Here is an 18,247-nt window from a genome sequence, read left to right as displayed (position 1 = left end):
AATAGAATAAAATAAAATAAGATTAAGTTAAATAAGTTTAGTGCAAGTCCCATATCTACAATAAAATCACCAAGGATTCTTTTAATTGTACTTGTTCTTCTTCTTGTGCTATTTGCTGTTGACATATTCAGTACTGACCTGTACACAAGATAATATGTAATTCATATTTTAAGGTATATTATTTTTCTCTTTATAATCCCAATTAAGAATTTATTGATCACAGTTGTATCACCAGTATTACTGACTTCCTGTCTGTCTTTGCTCATATGGATATACAGTATCACAGACGGGGCCTCTGTGAGGCTGCAGGCTGAGATGTTGGTCTCTATAGCATGAGCAGAGAAAACTACCAGTGATGTGTATGAGAAAAATGTACATGAACACAAAAGTAGTAGTTTCCAGTGGCAGTGATTTTTTTCCCCCATGACATTATCCAGTATAACCAAGGTTTGGTTTCTGTTTCTTCTTGTTCCACGAAAGTTGCAGGCTACTGTGGTTTTCGCTTCCCATCTTATATTTTCACTTTTATTGCTACCATGCATGCTGTCATGCGAATTCAAAGACATTTATTCACAAATTCATAACTCCAGAGGTGAAATGTATGTCTCTGTGTGTGTACCACTAGAAGAAGAAATATGTATGGTGGTGGGATATCTTCTGTGCCTGCACCCTCACGTGAATAAATGCATGCAAGCAGATGCACACAGTGGATATTAATGTGCATAAATGCTACATATTGCTGTATAGCCTGCATGTCCATGTGAGTTTTATGTAGTTAGGCCTTGGCGTGTTTTGTAAGGCGTTACAGATAGAGATATTGCATTTTACACATAAGATTTGGCGTGTTTACAACCAGCTTTATCCCTGCTTTATATGCGCACACTGAGTACACACAAGTTAAATAAGTACACACACGCGGCCTACTTTCCCCAATTCTATCAGAGAGGCAGACACAGACAGAGACCCAGTGAGAGAGAGAGAGAGAGAGAGAGAGAGAGAGAGAGAGAGAGAGAGAGAGAGAGAGAGAGAGAGAGAAGGGGGGAGTGAGAGACAGTTTCTCCTTGCATGCTGCTGCTGTTGCTGTGCCAATGCGCAAACAGTCTCCGCTGTGGGATAGGTCTCCCCAAATTGAGGCTGCGCTCGGAACGATCATGCGATTGAATGACGAGCGCGTCATGCTTGTCTTCCTCCTCTTCTGTTCTGTGCGATCAGTGGCTCTGTGTTCCGCAATCCCCTGGGATACTGTACCGCCCTCGATGGCTCTGCTATCGGCGTTTCGTTCACACTGAATGGCTGCCTGGAGCAAGGAAAAGCGGGGAGAGAGAGCGCTGCGTCTCCTCCTTTGAACCAACGCTCTGCATCAACTTCCCAGCGAGGGGGTGAGTGTCTTGTCTGCCGCTGCGTGAGGCGTCCTGCCGGGGTCGTTTGAGGATCCACCGGTGGTGGCGGCGGCGGCAGCAGCAGTGTAGGTGGAGGAGGGGGGGTGTCCTTAGTTAGCGCCCTGGATTTAGGTTGATGATGAACGGTCCAGCAGATACGGGACAATAAAAGTTTGGGATAAGTATGCGACTTAGGAGATGGGTCCCGTTGGCACAGTCCTACACTTTAGCCGATACCAATCAATTCAAAATAGTGAAATCTGCCCTATTACCAGCGTGGAGTGTGGTGTTTGTAGTTAAATGGTTAACTTCACGTGGCTCTTCTCCCAAATATGTGAAAAAGCAATGACAATCTTTTTTTTTTTTTTTTTTTTTTTTTGGCACGGCAGCCCTTGCGAGCGCCGGTTGTAAAGAATTGTGCCTTGTTGTGCTCCCACCCCCCGCTCCGTGCCGCACTGGTTCCGTCTGGCTCGCCCTCAGCTGCTGCGTGTCCTGGGATGACCTGTTGATGTCGGTAGAATGGAGAATGGTAGGGGAAGCGATTTCCCCCATCACCAAAATATTTAAATAAGCAACATTTGGGCTTGACAACCGGCGTCGCGGCACAGCTACCTCGTCTGCTTAGGCAGTAAGTGTCTTGTTTATCTTTTGAGTGTGGACTGTCGCGGAAATGCTTGACATTGTGCAGCTGGGCTGAGTGTGCATGAGGTGGATGGTGCGCCGGGGCGAACCCAAAATATTTAACAGTAGTGTTAGCTTAGCCATTAGCCACCTCTATAGGCCTGCTGCGGATGGGTGAGGGCATTAAACATTTCAGCGCTGTCAGCCACAAGGGAGGAGGAGGAGAAGGAGGGGTGGGTAGGCAAATTACGACCGGCTAGTCCGTTGAAGCTGGTTTATATTAATATACTTGAATACCATCTGACGGCACGTAAACTGTAACACACCGTTGCCCTCACCCCGGGTATCACCGGGGTTTGCTGCCATCCTGTGTCGCCCCCCCTTCCCGTCGCCTCCCGGCTTCGGTGCCAGCAGACAGGGGAGTACTCCCAGCGGGTAGACTGGCACACGGCGCGGTCACCCCGGTGTGTTAAAGAGCCTCTTATCTGTTCCCGCATGCTATCCCATTCGAACATTTCTGTACAGAGGCAGGCTATAGTCGGGAACACTCATTATGTGCGTGTGGGTAAAGCTTCAGTAATGCGGAGTTAAGAAGTTTGGAAGCTTGATGTCTGTGCTGCTTTGACATTCAGGGTCTCCCTGTTATATAAAAATAATCACGAATCAGGCCTGTATATATGTCTTGACTTGACAGGAGTAGCAGGGCCATGCAGGCAAGGGCACATGAGAACCAGGAAATGCCTATAGAGGGAATGCATTGTGTGCCAGCTGCACCAATGACTCCACAGTTACCATCCACATAGCAATAGAAAAGCCTATGCTGTTTACAGTAGAAAAACTGGGTAAACTGGTAGTTACAAAGTGTAAGTTTTGGAATAAGTTCAGAAATATCCTATCATAACATAACATAAGCTTTTTGAATGCAGGCATAACATTCTTAAGGCTTACTATCAAAAGTTTAAGGCCCTAAGTATGTTTGACCTACTTTCCTCTGCAGGCTGGTTGGTATGTGATCTAAGCCACAGGGTGAGTTTGGGTTAATTTCATTCTCTCACATTGCTGAACTCTATATATTTAATGGAATAAGGACCTGAGATGGTCCCGCTCATCTCTGCAGGCCCCACTGCCCCTCCTTGTTGCTTAAAGACACACATGCACACACACACATACACACACAGTCACATTCTCTCTCACTGTCAGGGCAAACTGTGCAAACACACCCTGCTCTCAACCCTGTGTTTGTGTGTCTTTATGTGCACGCATGTGTGCTTACTGCGGCTCGCCAAACTGTAAACAAGCAGTATTGTCTAATGTCTGTGTGTGACTCAGTGTGCCTTTTGTGGGTTTGTTTGAGTTTGTGTGTGTGCATCTGTGTTTTAGTATGAGGGAGAGGGAGCTTGAGTGAGACAGAGACAAAGAGAGCATTTCTCTTTACCCTGGAGCTTGGCTAGGTCCCAAATGAAAGGCCTTGGATATGATGGGGCGGCTCACTCCAGCCCTCATCAGTCAGTCACACCAAAGTTGGTTGTGTGCCTCTCACAGGGTGGGCTTCAGTCAGTTTGTTCTCAAAGTAGCAGAGATTGTCTTTGTTTGATATATATCTCTGTGTGTTTGTGCAGCCTGCACTCATGCAACACTTTTAAGTGGTAAAGCATCCCGTGTGAAAAGTCGCTTTGGCTTGGCTATGCATGCACACTTTTTGTGCAGTGCAACCCTGTATCCTCATCTGTGTATATGCATGGAAACACTTATGATTTGTCTTCTGCTTAAAGTAAAGGGTTATGGTCAGTGAATAGCCATATGGGCTAATCAATGGATCTTTTGTTAGCTGATATTCTGGGGGTAATATAGCAGTTGAGGGTACAGAGGGCATATAGTGCTTAGCATGTGAATCCTAGCACTGAGAAGTGGATTCCTGTCCATGCTACTCCGTTGAATGAGGTAGTATATACATATAAATCCTAATTAATAAAAGAAAAATATCTGGTATAATACCTGCATTGTGTCCTTAAATGTCCTGTCACAGAATATGAAGCTATCTTACAACAGAAACATAGCCTGCATACAGTGTTCGTATCCACAGCAGAGGGAACATTGGTTCAGTTTAATTTAATATTGACAGACATAATATAGGAATCTTTGAGAGGGTGCAGGGCAAGGGGGTATGTTTGCATTTGACTGTTTAGAGAAGTGAATGGAAACATGCTATGTGGTATTTGTTTAGGCCACACACACTTTTGCACGTAGGATAACAGAACATGACCCAGTTATCTAAGCACACAGGACGTTATAGCTCATACAAGACAGAAAATAAAAAGGCTTTTACTGAGCCTGCTCCTGGCAATAACAACTACTGCAAGGCTGAAGTGGCGTATAGGATTAAGGCAATGTAGATTATCCATGGAAGCTTCAACAAAACTTTGTTTCAAATATCTACGTCCTGTGAGCCTGCCAAAAGCTCCCAGTAGGACTATGTGATGAAATATTTGTGGGTTATGTCAACTGGATATGCCAAGGGAGATAATTCTTATTCAGGACTACTTTTCTCTAGAAAAAAAGGCATTTCACGCTGAATAATTTGGCCTCGCGTTAATAACAAATAGACTTGCATTAGGTTCAGTGTATGTTTAGAATTACTTTGTGCCAGTGAAAGACTGACAGCCATTTTATTGTGCCCATTAATGTAAGAGTCTGACATTCCTCACCTGTTTTGTTTTAGGTCTGTTCTCTTTGTGGTTTCTGTCTTTTAACATAGACTTGTTACGTTACACCTCCTCCTCACATTTCCTGCTGATGCCCCGCTCACACCAAAGAAACAGCACAGGATGAAAAAGTTTTTTGGGATTTGTTGAGAATGGGTCTCGCCAGGTTTATCCCAACTGGGAACATGACCCTGCTTATGACCAGTGATAAGGCAGTATAACATTTGTATTAAAGGATTAATAGAGGTAAACAGATGAAGAATTGTACTCTGCAGTTGTTATATGCATAATCATATGTAGTCAATCCTCTATTGTTACATAGTTGCCCATATAAAACAACTATTCAGTGTTTTAATGTAACAATATAGTTTTATTATTACAGTTGAACCATGTGTAATAGTAATACGTATAACGCTGCTTTTGCTGACCCAATCATATATTGAACAAACTGCAACATCCTGGTACTTCCAAGTGGAGCTGAACCCATATTTAATAACCAGTGCATGGATCAACGTGTGTGTGGTATAACTTATTCACCTGTTGTAACAGTGTAATTTCTTTCTTCCCTCTTTCTTCTCCCATGCTTTCCATTTCTTTCTTTCTTTGTTTCACAACAAGACCCTTTGGTGGTGTGCGTAGGCGCACCATGGCCCAGACCCTCCAGATGGCGATCCCAAACTTTGGCAACAATGTTTTAGAGTGTCTGAATGAGCAGCGGCTGCAGGGCCTCTACTGCGATGTCTCCGTGGTGGTCAAGGGCCATGCCTTCAAGGTACTGATGCAAAATCAAGTTATTGTTTTCACAATGGCAGTTACACCTCTACTGAAAGTCAGGGTTGAATTGGGAGAAGTTAAGGCTTGGATTTAAACAGTCTTGAGGCTCCATGGCTGTTATGATGCATGGGGCATTGAAGGCCAACCTGAAAACAAGTGCTGTTTGCACAGTCTCTAACTTTGTAACTGTTTTCCTCTTCTGTCCTCTGTTATGATGGTGTTAAAAGCTATTGAAAAGGTTCACCTAACACAGTTTTTCTTAACCTTCTCTGCACTGTGATCTCATTTTTCAGTCCCAAAATATTTATGACAAAGTCAACTTTTAGTTTGGCTTTCTTTCCACGAAACCGTAGAAAACTTTTAATCAGTATTGTAGGGATCATTTTATCTAACAAGAACATTTAATTTATACTTTTGTCAAGTTTAAACTATCTTTTTATTTTGGCAACATTATTGTGCAGCTGTTTTACATGAAGATGACATTAAACACTGATTTATTTGAAAGGTGTTGCTTGTTCTGTTAAATAAGAACCTTTTGTTTGTTTTTGTTTCATTTTGTGAGCTAAGTGCTTACACTAAGTAAATTAAGTTATCAGAAAGTGTAGTTATAGTTTTGGTACCAAAACTCAGTTAGGGTATTGGCAAATTTGAATGAAATACTGCCCTTAACAAATCAGTATGTTTGTGTATAAGAACTTCCTGAGATCATGTCTCAGAAACTCTGCGTTCATCACAAGCCTATTGCTTAAAGGCTTTCACGTAAGGTGTCTCATTGCTTGAACACCTTGGGTTGGATCACCATGAGCAAAACATTGAATTCAGAAATGAACTTTTCCTAAATTGTAAAATCTTACATGCAATGTTGTAAACCACCCCTAATCTCAAAAATACTAATAGGACATGTCACTTATCTTTTTTTGCCTTAGGCTCATCGAGCTGTTCTGGCTGCTAGCAGTTCCTATTTCCGGGACCTTTTCAGCAGCAACGGCGGAGGTGGTAGCAGCAATGAGAGCAGTCCAACCATAGTGGAGCTCCCACCGGCAGTGCAGCCCCAGAGCTTCCAGCAGATTTTGGCTTTCTGTTACACAGGCCGTCTCAGCATGACAGTGGGGGACCAGTTTCTCCTCATGTACACTGCCGGATTCCTGCAGATCCAACAGATCATGGAAAAAGGCACTGAATTCTTCCTCAAGGTGAAGCTAAACTGGTTTTCAGTAGAAACTAGGACATATTGTCTGAGAAAGAGGAAAAAAGGGCTTTTAAATTTTCCACATTTTCAGTTTTTGGTGCAATGAATACACATACCAAATACCACTGATATCAGCTGTATTGAGGTAGCAAAATGCAGACGTCTCAGTGGCAGAGATGCCAAACCAAACAGTTTTACCACAATTACCGCTGCGATCAGTTGGGATTTGTTTGTTGTGACAGGCCAGCAACTTGTGAGGCAAAACCGTAAGAACCAGCACATATCCACGGCATTGTGTGCCAGCACATTGATGACCACATTCATCAATGCGGTTATGGATGCTGACATACGTGTATGCTGTCATTTCTAGGTCTCGTCCCCCAGCTGTGACTCCCAGGGCCTTCATGCAGAAGAGGCCCCACCGTCTGAGCCCCAGAGCCCTGTAACACAGACCAGTAACAGCGCACCCCGGCCTGCCTCCTGCCTGACGCCGCTCCCTCTGGTGTCACGAGTGAAAACAGAGCAGCCAGCTAGCCAGCCGGAAGCTGCCACACCTTATTCGGTGGTTTGCACTCCTGTAGCCAAGCGGCTGTGGGAGGGCGGCAGTAGCCGAGATGGAGGTGGGGTAGGCTCGGGGGGAGGTGGGGGCGCCAGGAAGGCAGCCCGTTATTCCCAGGAGGCGGTGCGGGGCAGTGCCATCCAGAGCCCCGGAGCCCTCGGACTGGCCATGGGTATGGGTGCTACCGCAACCAGCATGGCAGGCATGGTGGTCAGTGGCGGGCTTAGTGGCGGTGCCAGCACCAACGGAAGCTCTGCAGCAGGACTCGGCGTGTCAGAGGGCGCCAGCCCCGGCACCCTGAGTACCTATGCTAGTGACTCACCCATCAGTTACCATGACGATGAGGAGGAGGAAGAGGGGACGGATGAATGTGCTGAGGAGCAATACAGGCAAATCTGCAACATGTATACCATGTACAGCATGCTCAACATGGGAGCTGCAGGTAATGTACATGAGATAATAATACACGTAAATGCAGCTACAAGAATGAAAAATGTGTTATGTTTACACCCAGCCTTACTTGCCTGACTGTTAATGTTGCAGTATTGTGTCTCTCCAGCAGCTGGCGAGCGGGTTGAGGCTCTACCAGACCACACAGAGACACGAGGTCGGATGCGAGGCCGAGATCTTACCTGTCTCCCCGCAGAACTCATCGCTCAGATAGGCAACCGCTGTCATCCCAAACTGTACGAGGAAGGAGACCCTGCTGAGAAACTAGAGTTAGTCTCAGGTACGTTTGTATGTGTGTGTCTCTTTTGTGCCTTTACAAATGGCACAAAAAAGTTTTAGATGAGGTTGTAAAATACACAGAATTGTTTTGGACTAGGCTTTTTAACATTTTGTAAGACATGCATAATCTATATTACAGAACAGTATCACTGAGCAATGACATAAGCATGCAGAAATATACCAATGTTACTTGATTCAAGGGATCTAAAAATGACAAGGCCAATGGCAATGATTCGTATATAGATATTTAGAGGAAGCTGTCCTCAAATGACTGGGCTTGGCATTGGCATGCAGATTACGTGGCAGCATTGCACATGTGACTCAGTGTGTTTATGTCAAGGACATCCTGTGACTATGTCTGTGTTACCTTACATACCTTTCAATAAACTGTGTACATGTGACAGAGAGTCATAAAAAGGGCAAAAGTTCAGGCAAAGAAAGACAAAGTTTCTTACCTGTGTAACAGATGTAAATTCCAGATAGAACAATAAAAAAAAAACAAAAAAAAAAAAACAAAACATGAAAAACACAAACAGAAAAAGAAATTTAAGATGGCAAAGAAGCAAAATCAAATCTCAAAGCTTGGTATGGTATGCCTCAGAAACATGGACAGGTCAAAAACATAAAGTGAGACAATAAATGAGTCATAAGTGGTAATACGTTTTGGTTAGGTTTGGTGTTTCATTTGTGTTTCTTCTCTTCATGTACATTCTTTGCAGGTACTTCTGTGTATATATCGCGAGCCCAGCTAATGAACTGTCATGTGAGCGCAGGGACCAGACACAAGGTGCTGCTGAGGAGGCTGCTGGCTGCCTTCTTTGACAGGTTTGTTCCTTCTCTCTGTGTGTCTGGGTCTATTTCTGCAAGTGTTTCATGTAAAGTTAGCAAAAGCTTAGTTTTAATATAGAAATTAAAGTTGTTTTTTTTTTTTTAATCTGCTGGCATAGGAGGGATAAAACACCTATTTTTGTTTTCCTCTGTTCTGTTCTCTGTGTAATTCATTCTTATTTTGATGTATCAGGAATACTCTGGCCAACAGCTGTGGAACAGGCATCCGCTCGTCCACCAACGACCCGAGCCGCAAGCCCCTGGACAACAGAGTGCTGCACGCGGTCAAATGTGAGCGTACATGTTTTTCTGTCTGTGGGTGTTTGCCCACAAGCATGCAAACAATTTTAACATTGGCTTGTGATGTTGGGTACAGATAGAGGGGAATATACATGCATTCCTCTGGTACATAAATATGTTGTGCATACAAACTGTAAAGCACATTGATGCTAAATGTAATGAACGGCTCTAAATTATTATTTAACAGTTAAATGTGCCAGTTTGGGGTAGTTTTGGATCAAGATGCAGTTAGTCGGTTATTCACTACCTACTGCACTTTTCTCTTTAGGTGAATTAGGTGTTGTTGTAAAGGTAGTAACTCACAGTGACCACTAGATAGCAACATTCACCTTTAAACTGAATGTTAACAGCAGACAGACCCTAAAGAAAATACTGTGTTATTTGGGTGTGTATACTCTATAAGATGGTGCATTTGTATTCAGATATTTACAAAAAAAAAAAGGGAAAGCTTTAAATTATGTGTAACTCCCTAATAACTTGGAAAAGTTTGGGCTTGATTTGTGAAGATGAACAAACTTCCCAATGTCTCATTAGTGAAATGAGTAAGGCAGCTGGAGATCTGTCTCCGAGCCGCTTCATTTACATTTACAATTATATTTCAGTACAAGGGCCTGTAGGACCTACAGGAATCCTGCAAATACTGCATATTCTTTTAAATTTGTCTTCTTAAAACTAGAAGCAGAAGTTGGGCACTTTGCGAAATACACTAATTGGCTTTCTGGCAGATTGTCCATTAAATATGATGCTGCAACCAACATCCATATTATCTTGCTGTTGGACAGAGCCAGGCTAGCTGTTTTCCCTGTAAAGGTAAACTCCACCAACAATTGCAGTATCAATACTTCAAGTGTTGGAATGCGAGGAAGAGGAGCTTTCATACTTGAGCCTGCTTTAGTTCAGCATGCACCTCACAAGCAGGCAAAGTTGTACCAGAACCCCAGTGGAAAAAAACAACATGTAAAAAAGTGCAGAATGAGTGGGCACTGTCCCACACATTACTTCTTAAGAAATGCGTTTTCCACTAGTGAACAATAAAAGTGAAACTCTTTCTTGTGGAGGCTTTCATCAGAAAAGAATCAACAAAACAGTCACTGCTTTGTTTTTTTTAGTCCCTAGGTCGGGACTAAAAAAGTAAACTTTGTGTAGCAGAGTTTTTATCAGGTTAATAAGCATCAAAAACTGACTCAAGAGACAGAGCTTGATAATATATTATCATAATATAATTCATAATGATAATGATCATTTTGTCACCTACTAGTAGGTGATAAGAAAATGGTATGGGGCACATACAGCTTCTCTTGGTTTTCACTGTGGTAACTCTGAGCCCTGTTTTTGATGCTTAGGTTCCACCCTGTTTCATGACAGTAGTTCTTGTCTTACCTGTTGCTCACAACATAAGGTGCAATCAGACCGAGCTGTGTGTTTTTCTTCCTCATGCCAGTTTATTGCCAGAACTTTGCCACCAGCTTCAAAGAGAGCGAGATGAATGCCATCGCAGCAGACATGTGCACCAACGCCCGGCGTGTGGTCCGTAAGAGCTGGATCCCCAAGCTGAAGCTGCTGATGGCCGAGAGCGACGCCTACTCCACTTTCCTTCCTGACGGTGTCAAGACCGAGGATGACACTCTGGGAGCGGATCAAGCCTTCGACCCCGCCTCCCTGGAGGCCACTGGTGGTGCCGGCATGGAGTCAGGTGGCTCTTCAGGTGAATCACTACCAGGTGTGGGCGGGGACGGAGGATCCTTATTTTGAACACTGTGCCTGGGGAAGGTTGAAATTTGGTGAGACACATACCAGTATTCCCCAGTTCTGCTTGCCTCCTTACTCTTTGGCCCACGCTGATCTCTCACATTTGACTGTCTATACTACACTGCTGGGGTCAACGATTGTTACCCTGATGTAACCAGGACGTGAAAACTTAAATTTTTGTTTTATGACTGTACAATGGAGTTAGTCGAGGAAAGGGAGAGAGTTAGTTTTCTCCTAACTGCCCTCTGCCTCCCCTTGTCTTTTTAAGGTGTGTAAGCGCATCCACTGTTGCATATTAAATACATTCCCTGACGTGCGGGTGGTGGGGGGAGTTACCGGTGCAGCCAGGAGGAGGACGAGGAAGGAGGCGATTGATGGAGACAGGCTAGAAGTAGAGGTGGCGAGTATTTTGAATGTGTCAGTGGCATTTTTCTCTATGCAAGCCTGACAACTTGTATTCCAGCCTCGGGAAAGGTATTAGATTTAACATAGATACATTATTTAAGAAAAGTAACACTACCTGCTCTTCCTCCCCTTGCATCTTCCACTCATCACCCTGCAAGTATTCTTTACCCCACCTCTCCTTCCTTAAGACCAGAGAATCTCACATGAGTGTTTCACTGTGCGGTGTCTTATAGAAATATATCTCATCTTTCTGTTTTCTAAATTTTTAGCATGTTTGTCTATAAACTGAAAATTGCTCCGCAGAGAAGGGGAAAAGCTTTTTACTGAGATGATTGTAAAGAAAACTGAAGGGCAACAGGAAATCAAAGATGGTCATATTTTTAGAAGACAAACTATATTTATACAAGTGCCCATGCCTGGAATGGCGTGAGCGAAGAGAGTGAGAGGGATTGTTTTAAAATCTCGATCTTCATGTTTTATTGAAAGAGGTCTTGTCAAACAAGGAGAAGTGCTATTTTTGCAGAAAAAAAGGAGTATAATAAAGCAGTCTTATCATAGGACCCATAGTCATTTATTTTTATCTTTATTTTACAGTGCAGAGTGATGGAATGAGCAGTTGAACTGCTATATTTGAAGCATTTCATCTTCTGTTCACTAGCTTAAAAGGAATAATAAGACTGATTCAGCTGACTTGACTGTTGTCTATGATAACCATTTCGTGTTAGGTTACGAACCTGCAGCCTTTGCCTCCTTCGATAAAACTATTTGCCCACAATTTTGACGATTACTGTAGAAAGCCAATACGTGTATTGTAGAAATAAAATATAAAGGTTATATTGAACTGACAACTCAGCTAGCTTCTTCTTTGTTACCAAAATTATTGAAAAGAAAAGATAACTGTTGACGTTTTGTAAAAACGCAAAAGTCACAGGAACTGATTATGGAATATTGGAATGTGCCTTTTAATTGAAATCAATAAGCAGAAGTGCTGGTGGGTACAGTGGTGTCAAAGAGGAGGCAATATTGCTTGAAGAAAATAGGTTTTATGGTACTATCCATGTGTGTGTGAGACATAGTTCTTTGATTAAGAAGGAGAGTTTGTACTGCGCTGTGACTTTTGGTATGTAGTTTATTCATGTATCTAATGCACCACCTCTTTAATATAGAAATTCAAAATGGCTGACCGTTTTATTTTGGAGTTTGAAATGATTTTGCACCTTCTATGAGAGGTAGAGTGGAGGTTTCTGCACCTTAATGAGAAGAACCAGTGGTTCATGCACCTTTTGAGAAATGTTGTGTAGCAATCGAACCCCTTTTGGTGGAATTTGTAATTTTTTTCCATGTCAACTTGTGTTTCGTGTTTTGAACGTGGCACAAACTCCTACTGTAAATAATCAAGAAGACTGTTGAGTTCAAGCCCAAGTGTTCCTCCTTTCTGTTGCTAGATGTGTCTGATTAAGACATGTCAAAAAAATCCTGACCTTTTTTTTATGTGAAAGTTAGTGTTTGCTAGAAACTTTTTGAATGCATGTTGACTTGTAGAACAGAGGTCAGTAGAGGGGATTCATTATTCCTGTTGCAGGTGGATATATATACGTGAAAGTGGTCAGGGTCTGACTTAGGAATGTGTTCACGACCTGAAATGCTCTCACAGACGACTGATTACTTTCTCCTTCTGGAAAGGCATTTTTAAAAAGGTTCTATTTTTCTGAAGACCAGTACAGTGTAAAAACCGGGAAGGACTATATGCTTCTTATTCAAGACAGTTGACTCAATCTTATTGAAAAATCAACTATAAGCATGGCAGATATAGCTCAACCTATTTTCATTAGTTTAGAGTTTACATAGGTGCTTTGACCGGGAGATATGTGGAAAGAACAAAAATGCAGTACCTTGTAAGTATTCACTAAGGGTAATGACAACAAAACCTCAATTTTGCATTTGACTGTAAATGCCACATGAGCACCCCCTCCCCCACTTACCTCCTCAATGTCTTTGAAGACTGTTGTGCTTCCTGTCCTTCATGCAGCTGGTGTCATGTTTCACTTCCACAAGTTTATTCATCTGTTTCAGAGAGAAAGGCAAATCAGTGTTTTTTTTTTAGGTAGTTAAATCAGAATTATAATATCTATGTTTAATTTGCTTTGTGGCTTTCCTGTGTTTTTTTGTGTCAGGGCCCAAAGTCTACATTTCAACACATTTTGTAATTATGACAGTACTTTTCAGTTGTGTTAAAGTTCCCCTCATCCATTACAAAGTTTGCTGTGATATTACTTACACAATGTTTTACTGAAACGCTATCATTCAGAGATGAAGATTTTCATAAAAATGAAATGAAAGCCCCAAAACACTTTGCTCAAGGTTTTCAAAATAAATCCACTGTAAAAGCAGATTCCGAATACAGAGTTAAAGGACCAAGAGACCTGTTCAAGTTCTTTCACAAAGGTCTCTGAATTTAGTGTAGCAAGTTTTGAGATATCCAATCTAGCAATAAAATGGAGTTCTATAAGAAATGTTACTTTTTAAAACCTCATTTAGCATGTTGTCTATTACATCTTCCCTGTTCCTACTTTAAGAAATGAGATCAGGTATGAAAATAGCCAAATTATTATTCAAATGTCTGACTTTATTTTCATAATTATAAGATTGTTACTGATTGTGTCCCTCAGAAGGGTAACCATGAAACTAGAAAAGTAATGTACAGTGAAAATAAAAACGTGAAGCTTTTAAAGTGATGGAGAGCAAGAAGTAAAAAGGGCTTAAATAAGCTTCTGACGTAACCATGTTACACAGTTACCAACTGATTCACTTGTACTCTGTTCTGAGTTGCTGACTAGAACTGAACTATCACCAGTGAACCAGCATTTATTGCAAGGAAGCCATATTAGTCTTCTCTCACAAAACAGCAGCCCAGTCCAAATAGAGAAATGTCCACACTGCACCATAGACAAAGTCAGAATATCCTGCCGTCACACCTCATGAGAATAGCTGTATAACACTGGTTTAAGGCCTATGTTGTGATCAGTTGAATCAGTTACGGTTACAGTACATGTCAGGGGTTTTACCTTAAGTCAGCTTTCAGGGCCAACTCTACTTCTTATGACTCGAAAAAGGTCTCTCAGTCGCAACCCACTTGCAGACTGCTTCATCTGCAATAAGCATGCATGTGTGGTTGTGTCTTACTTTGCGTGCATTTAAAAACAGAAGGCTTTTTTTGCAGTACTTTCTAAGCAAAAATGAATTTCTCTACCTTTCAGCATATGTGTTTACACTCCATAAAACATGTAGACCTACACACTTGAATGGATAAGGTGTGGCACGGCATGGGGAACCTTTTGTCACTAAACAGTACATATATAAATATGATTATATACATGTATAGATAAATAATGTATATTATATATAGACACACACATATAGGTCAGATTGTTTGTTGTGCACTCGCAGCATGAGGTATATATTTACCTAGAAACAGCGCTTCTTCACAACCTGTGCAGTAATTGGTCTGCCCATGTCTTTGCCCCTGCGCCTTGCCCTCTGTAACCCTGTAGCGCCAGTTGACCTCCTGTACTGCTCATCCTATTCTTTCTGTGTTCCAAGTGCCAATAACTTTGTGAAAGCCCTGTAACTGTGACCCGACATTATCAAAAGTAATTGCACATTAACGACTGTAAAATAAATAAATACAAATCATAGAGAAAATGTCAAAAATGGATTAAATAATGAATATCTTAATAAAAGATTTGTAACAATTTCTCTTAGACTCCTCTTTTTACTGGAATGTTTCTGTTCAGCTGTGTGTTGGGTGTGTTGCTGTTTTTTTGACTGAGAAGTATACTGACAATATGTCATACCAACAATATTTACTAGGGACTTTTAATTCATTAACTGAATAAATAAAACAGAATTTGATTTAAAAAATAGAAAATTGACTTGTTTAGAAAAAAACCTGAGCATTCCTTTTTTACTTAACACTTAACTTAAAACTTAGTAAACTAAAATGACAGTGTTTATTTAGATTCATATACACACTGAGTTAATTTACAGCAATATATAAATTAAGTACATTTTTCAGATATATTTATTTGGAGAAATGCACTTTGAAATGTGATATGGTTGAATGTAGTTTACTGTAACTAAGCAATTTTCATAAACCCACAGATAAAAAGTATAAACATGCATGCTTATTCTTGAATGTTCCTCTTAATGCACACTTCAGTACTCACACCTGGAGGGTGCAATGTATGACCAATCTTCATGCTTTACAAACATAGTATCCCACACTGCTGTTTCAGCCTTCATTTGGCTATGGTTTTGCTTTCATTCTTATCTATATGAGAGTGTATAGTACAGATATAGTGTACAGTACTTTACATACTTGAAAGAAAAGCTGTCCCATGAGGCCACCATTCACTGGCATGTCTCTTGTTCTCTATAATAGAGATGTTAGAGATTAACTCAACATCATAAAAAGATAGCAAAGTGTGTGTGTGTGTGTGTGTGTATATATATATATATATATATATATATATATATATATATATATATATATATATATATATATATATATATATATATATATATATATATATATATATATATATATATATAAAATTGGATATGAAGTACTTGCCAGTGCCCAACAGAGAAATTTCTTTTCTGTTTTTTCTTCTTTTCACATGACTCGTGAAAAGAAGAAGTCAAAAAGTCCCGTGCCTATTGTTTTGGATGCATTCCTACCACAAAGACAAGTAAACTTTTACATTTGTATCAGATTTTAAAAATACAAATATATATATTTGTATTAACCTAAAAATATATTACATTATTTTTAACCTAAAAATACCTAAAAATACATTACATTATGCATTTATACAATCTATATTAAACTGCAATTTCACCTTCCCTCAAAATGAGGACTTGTTATTAAATAATTCAGTATCGAATCCCTAATTAATTTTCAGAATTAAATTTGCCTCCACTTTAAGGATTTTTAGTAGTAGTAGTTATTATCAAGAATAAGCTTGGTCCATTTTATTCATGGTGGTACAGCTGAACAAAACCATCAATCGGTAAAATTCAGTCTATAAGATTATAAATTACAATGTTGTTTCTACTGTAAATGTGACTAAATCAACAATTTCAGTGATGCACTGTAATCTTTTGAATATGGGCCATGTATGAGACAAGCCATTGGCACTCTCATCCTTTTCTTTGCATGTATGACCCCCTTTAACCCCTTGCTTTGTCTCAAAAGCAAATGCCAAACAGTGCATAGCCCAGAGCAGAATCAAGTAATCATTCTCATTTCCTTTGTTATTGCACCACCCAGTGCTGAAAGGCTGTCAACACAACTGACTGTAGGAAACAAAGCGGCTGAGGCTGCACAATCTTTCTGAAACTGCACAATCAACTTTAGATTTTCCAGCTTGACAGATCAAACTTAAACCTGTTGGTGATGCTTAATTGAAGAAGAAGCACTAAAACTGAAAAACACATCAATCCACTGTACTGAAGGCAATGCAGAATTTCTCCACCTGAAGAGAGGAAAAGAAGGGCCTGCAAAACACTTCGGCTATACTTTACAACTCAGTGACATGTTCACCACTGAGAATGACTGAGAACGTGTTTTAAACCTGAAAGCACATATATTTTTATATTAACACTGAATCAGTTGACTCTATGTAACGTCAAACTTGCTGCTTATCCCTTTAACTGTCTGCTCAACCATATGGTATAGCGCATTTTTAGTCTCTATATCTTATTGAGAGGAGTGTTAAACTTAACTCAACCTGATTGAGCCATCTCTGCCACTTGGTTGGTTCCCTGAGGCTTAGGACCTCAGGGAATAAGAAATGCAAATAAAAAACGTTTTGTTTTTTTCTTGGTGGGACAGTTAAAGGGTTAAAGTACTGTAATTATCCCATAATTTGACCTGAAGAGCTTTTTAGCCTCTTTTAGCATAGTGTATTATTTTTACTCCTTGCACCTTTAATGTATGGTTGAGTCTAGACTGCTCTCAGCAACAAAGCTGCATCGGGAAGCATTTCATGTGCCTAATGTGCAGTATATCCAGTACCAAACGCCAGACAGACAAATTAGCAAATGTGGGGCAATGACAGCAGCTCCAATGAGATGTGGTGGCTGTGTACTTGTCTGCTTGTTTTGATGTTTTACTGCTCCCTAGTGGAAGAACATTGACTAATATATGCTTAAGACATAATATATTAGAAAGGAATGCACTATGGGCCAGTGTGGTGGTTATATAATTCTCCAGATATGGACCACAGGCATCTCAGCAATTCAAAAATGTGAAAACAACATTTCAGAGTAAGATTTTGCTTGGGTATGGGAAAACTCAAATCACATGTAAAATGTAGGACAAGCACTAGATACTGGATTCAGACTGGACTAATAAAATTACTGACTAATGCTAGAACAGAATACAATGTGGTGATGTATCAGTATACTCTACTGAAAATGGGTTTTGAATAGAGACAGAAAGATTGTTTAATTCTTCAGTCAGGTGTACAGGCGACTGTGCACCAGGTGAGTTCTCTCCTCTCCAAAGCTCACATATTATAGCCCTTGAATGTGCTGCAGGCTCTACACTTTTTTGCTTCAGTTCCATAAAATGACCACACGGGGGCAATATTTTACAGTGATATACTAAGATTTTGTAACAGCACTGTAAACTCCAAACAAGGGGATGGTTTGCACATAAAGCATGAGCTGTCTAACCTTAAGTTTCTGAACATCAGTAGGAAGTTAGAAGGAAATGTTGGCCTTTTGCAATGCTATTGGGCAATATGACAACCAGAGGGTGTATCTGTACTAGAAATAGGGGGATAAATTGGATATGAAGTACTTGTCAGTGCCCAACAGAGAAATTTCTTTTCTGTTTTTTTCTTCTTTTCACATGACTCGTGAAAGGAAGAAGCCAAAAAGTCCCGTGCCTATTGTTTTGGATGCATTCCTACCACAAAGACAAGTATACTTTTACATTTGTATC

At 40.8% G+C, this 18,247-nt stretch overlaps 1 protein-coding gene across 4 annotated transcripts; it reads left to right on the top strand.

Annotated features, from left to right (window-relative positions):
• Positions 1-1,095: 1,095 nt before the first annotated feature.
• LOC121198524 (nucleus accumbens-associated protein 1) lies at positions 1,096-14,989 on the top strand. Of its 4 annotated transcripts, XM_041062743.1 has the most exons (9): positions 1,835-2,007; positions 2,998-3,026; positions 5,321-5,474; positions 6,403-6,669; positions 7,036-7,666; positions 7,784-7,954; positions 8,673-8,778; positions 8,975-9,072; positions 10,523-14,989. In XM_041062743.1, exons 3-9 carry the CDS (start codon positions 5,349-5,351, stop codon positions 10,831-10,833), a joined length of 1,710 nt encoding a protein of 569 aa, XP_040918677.1. In that variant the 5' UTR covers positions 1,835-2,007; positions 2,998-3,026; positions 5,321-5,348; the 3' UTR covers positions 10,834-14,989. The 4 variants fall into 4 exon arrangements, with proteins under 4 accessions (XP_040918675.1, XP_040918674.1, XP_040918677.1 ...); XM_041062741.1 differs by lacking the exons at positions 1,835-2,007; positions 2,998-3,026 and adding an exon at positions 1,096-1,379 and having other exon boundaries at positions 7,787-7,954; XM_041062740.1 differs by lacking the exons at positions 1,835-2,007; positions 2,998-3,026 and adding an exon at positions 1,096-1,379.
• Positions 14,990-18,247: the final 3,258 nt, after the last annotated feature.

The sequence above is a fragment of the Toxotes jaculatrix genome, chromosome 18 (assembly GCF_017976425.1).
Source record: "Toxotes jaculatrix isolate fToxJac2 chromosome 18, fToxJac2.pri, whole genome shotgun sequence".
In the NCBI taxonomy this organism is placed as follows: Eukaryota; Metazoa; Chordata; class Actinopteri; family Toxotidae; genus Toxotes; species Toxotes jaculatrix.
This window is presented reverse-complemented; position numbering and strand designations above follow the sequence as displayed.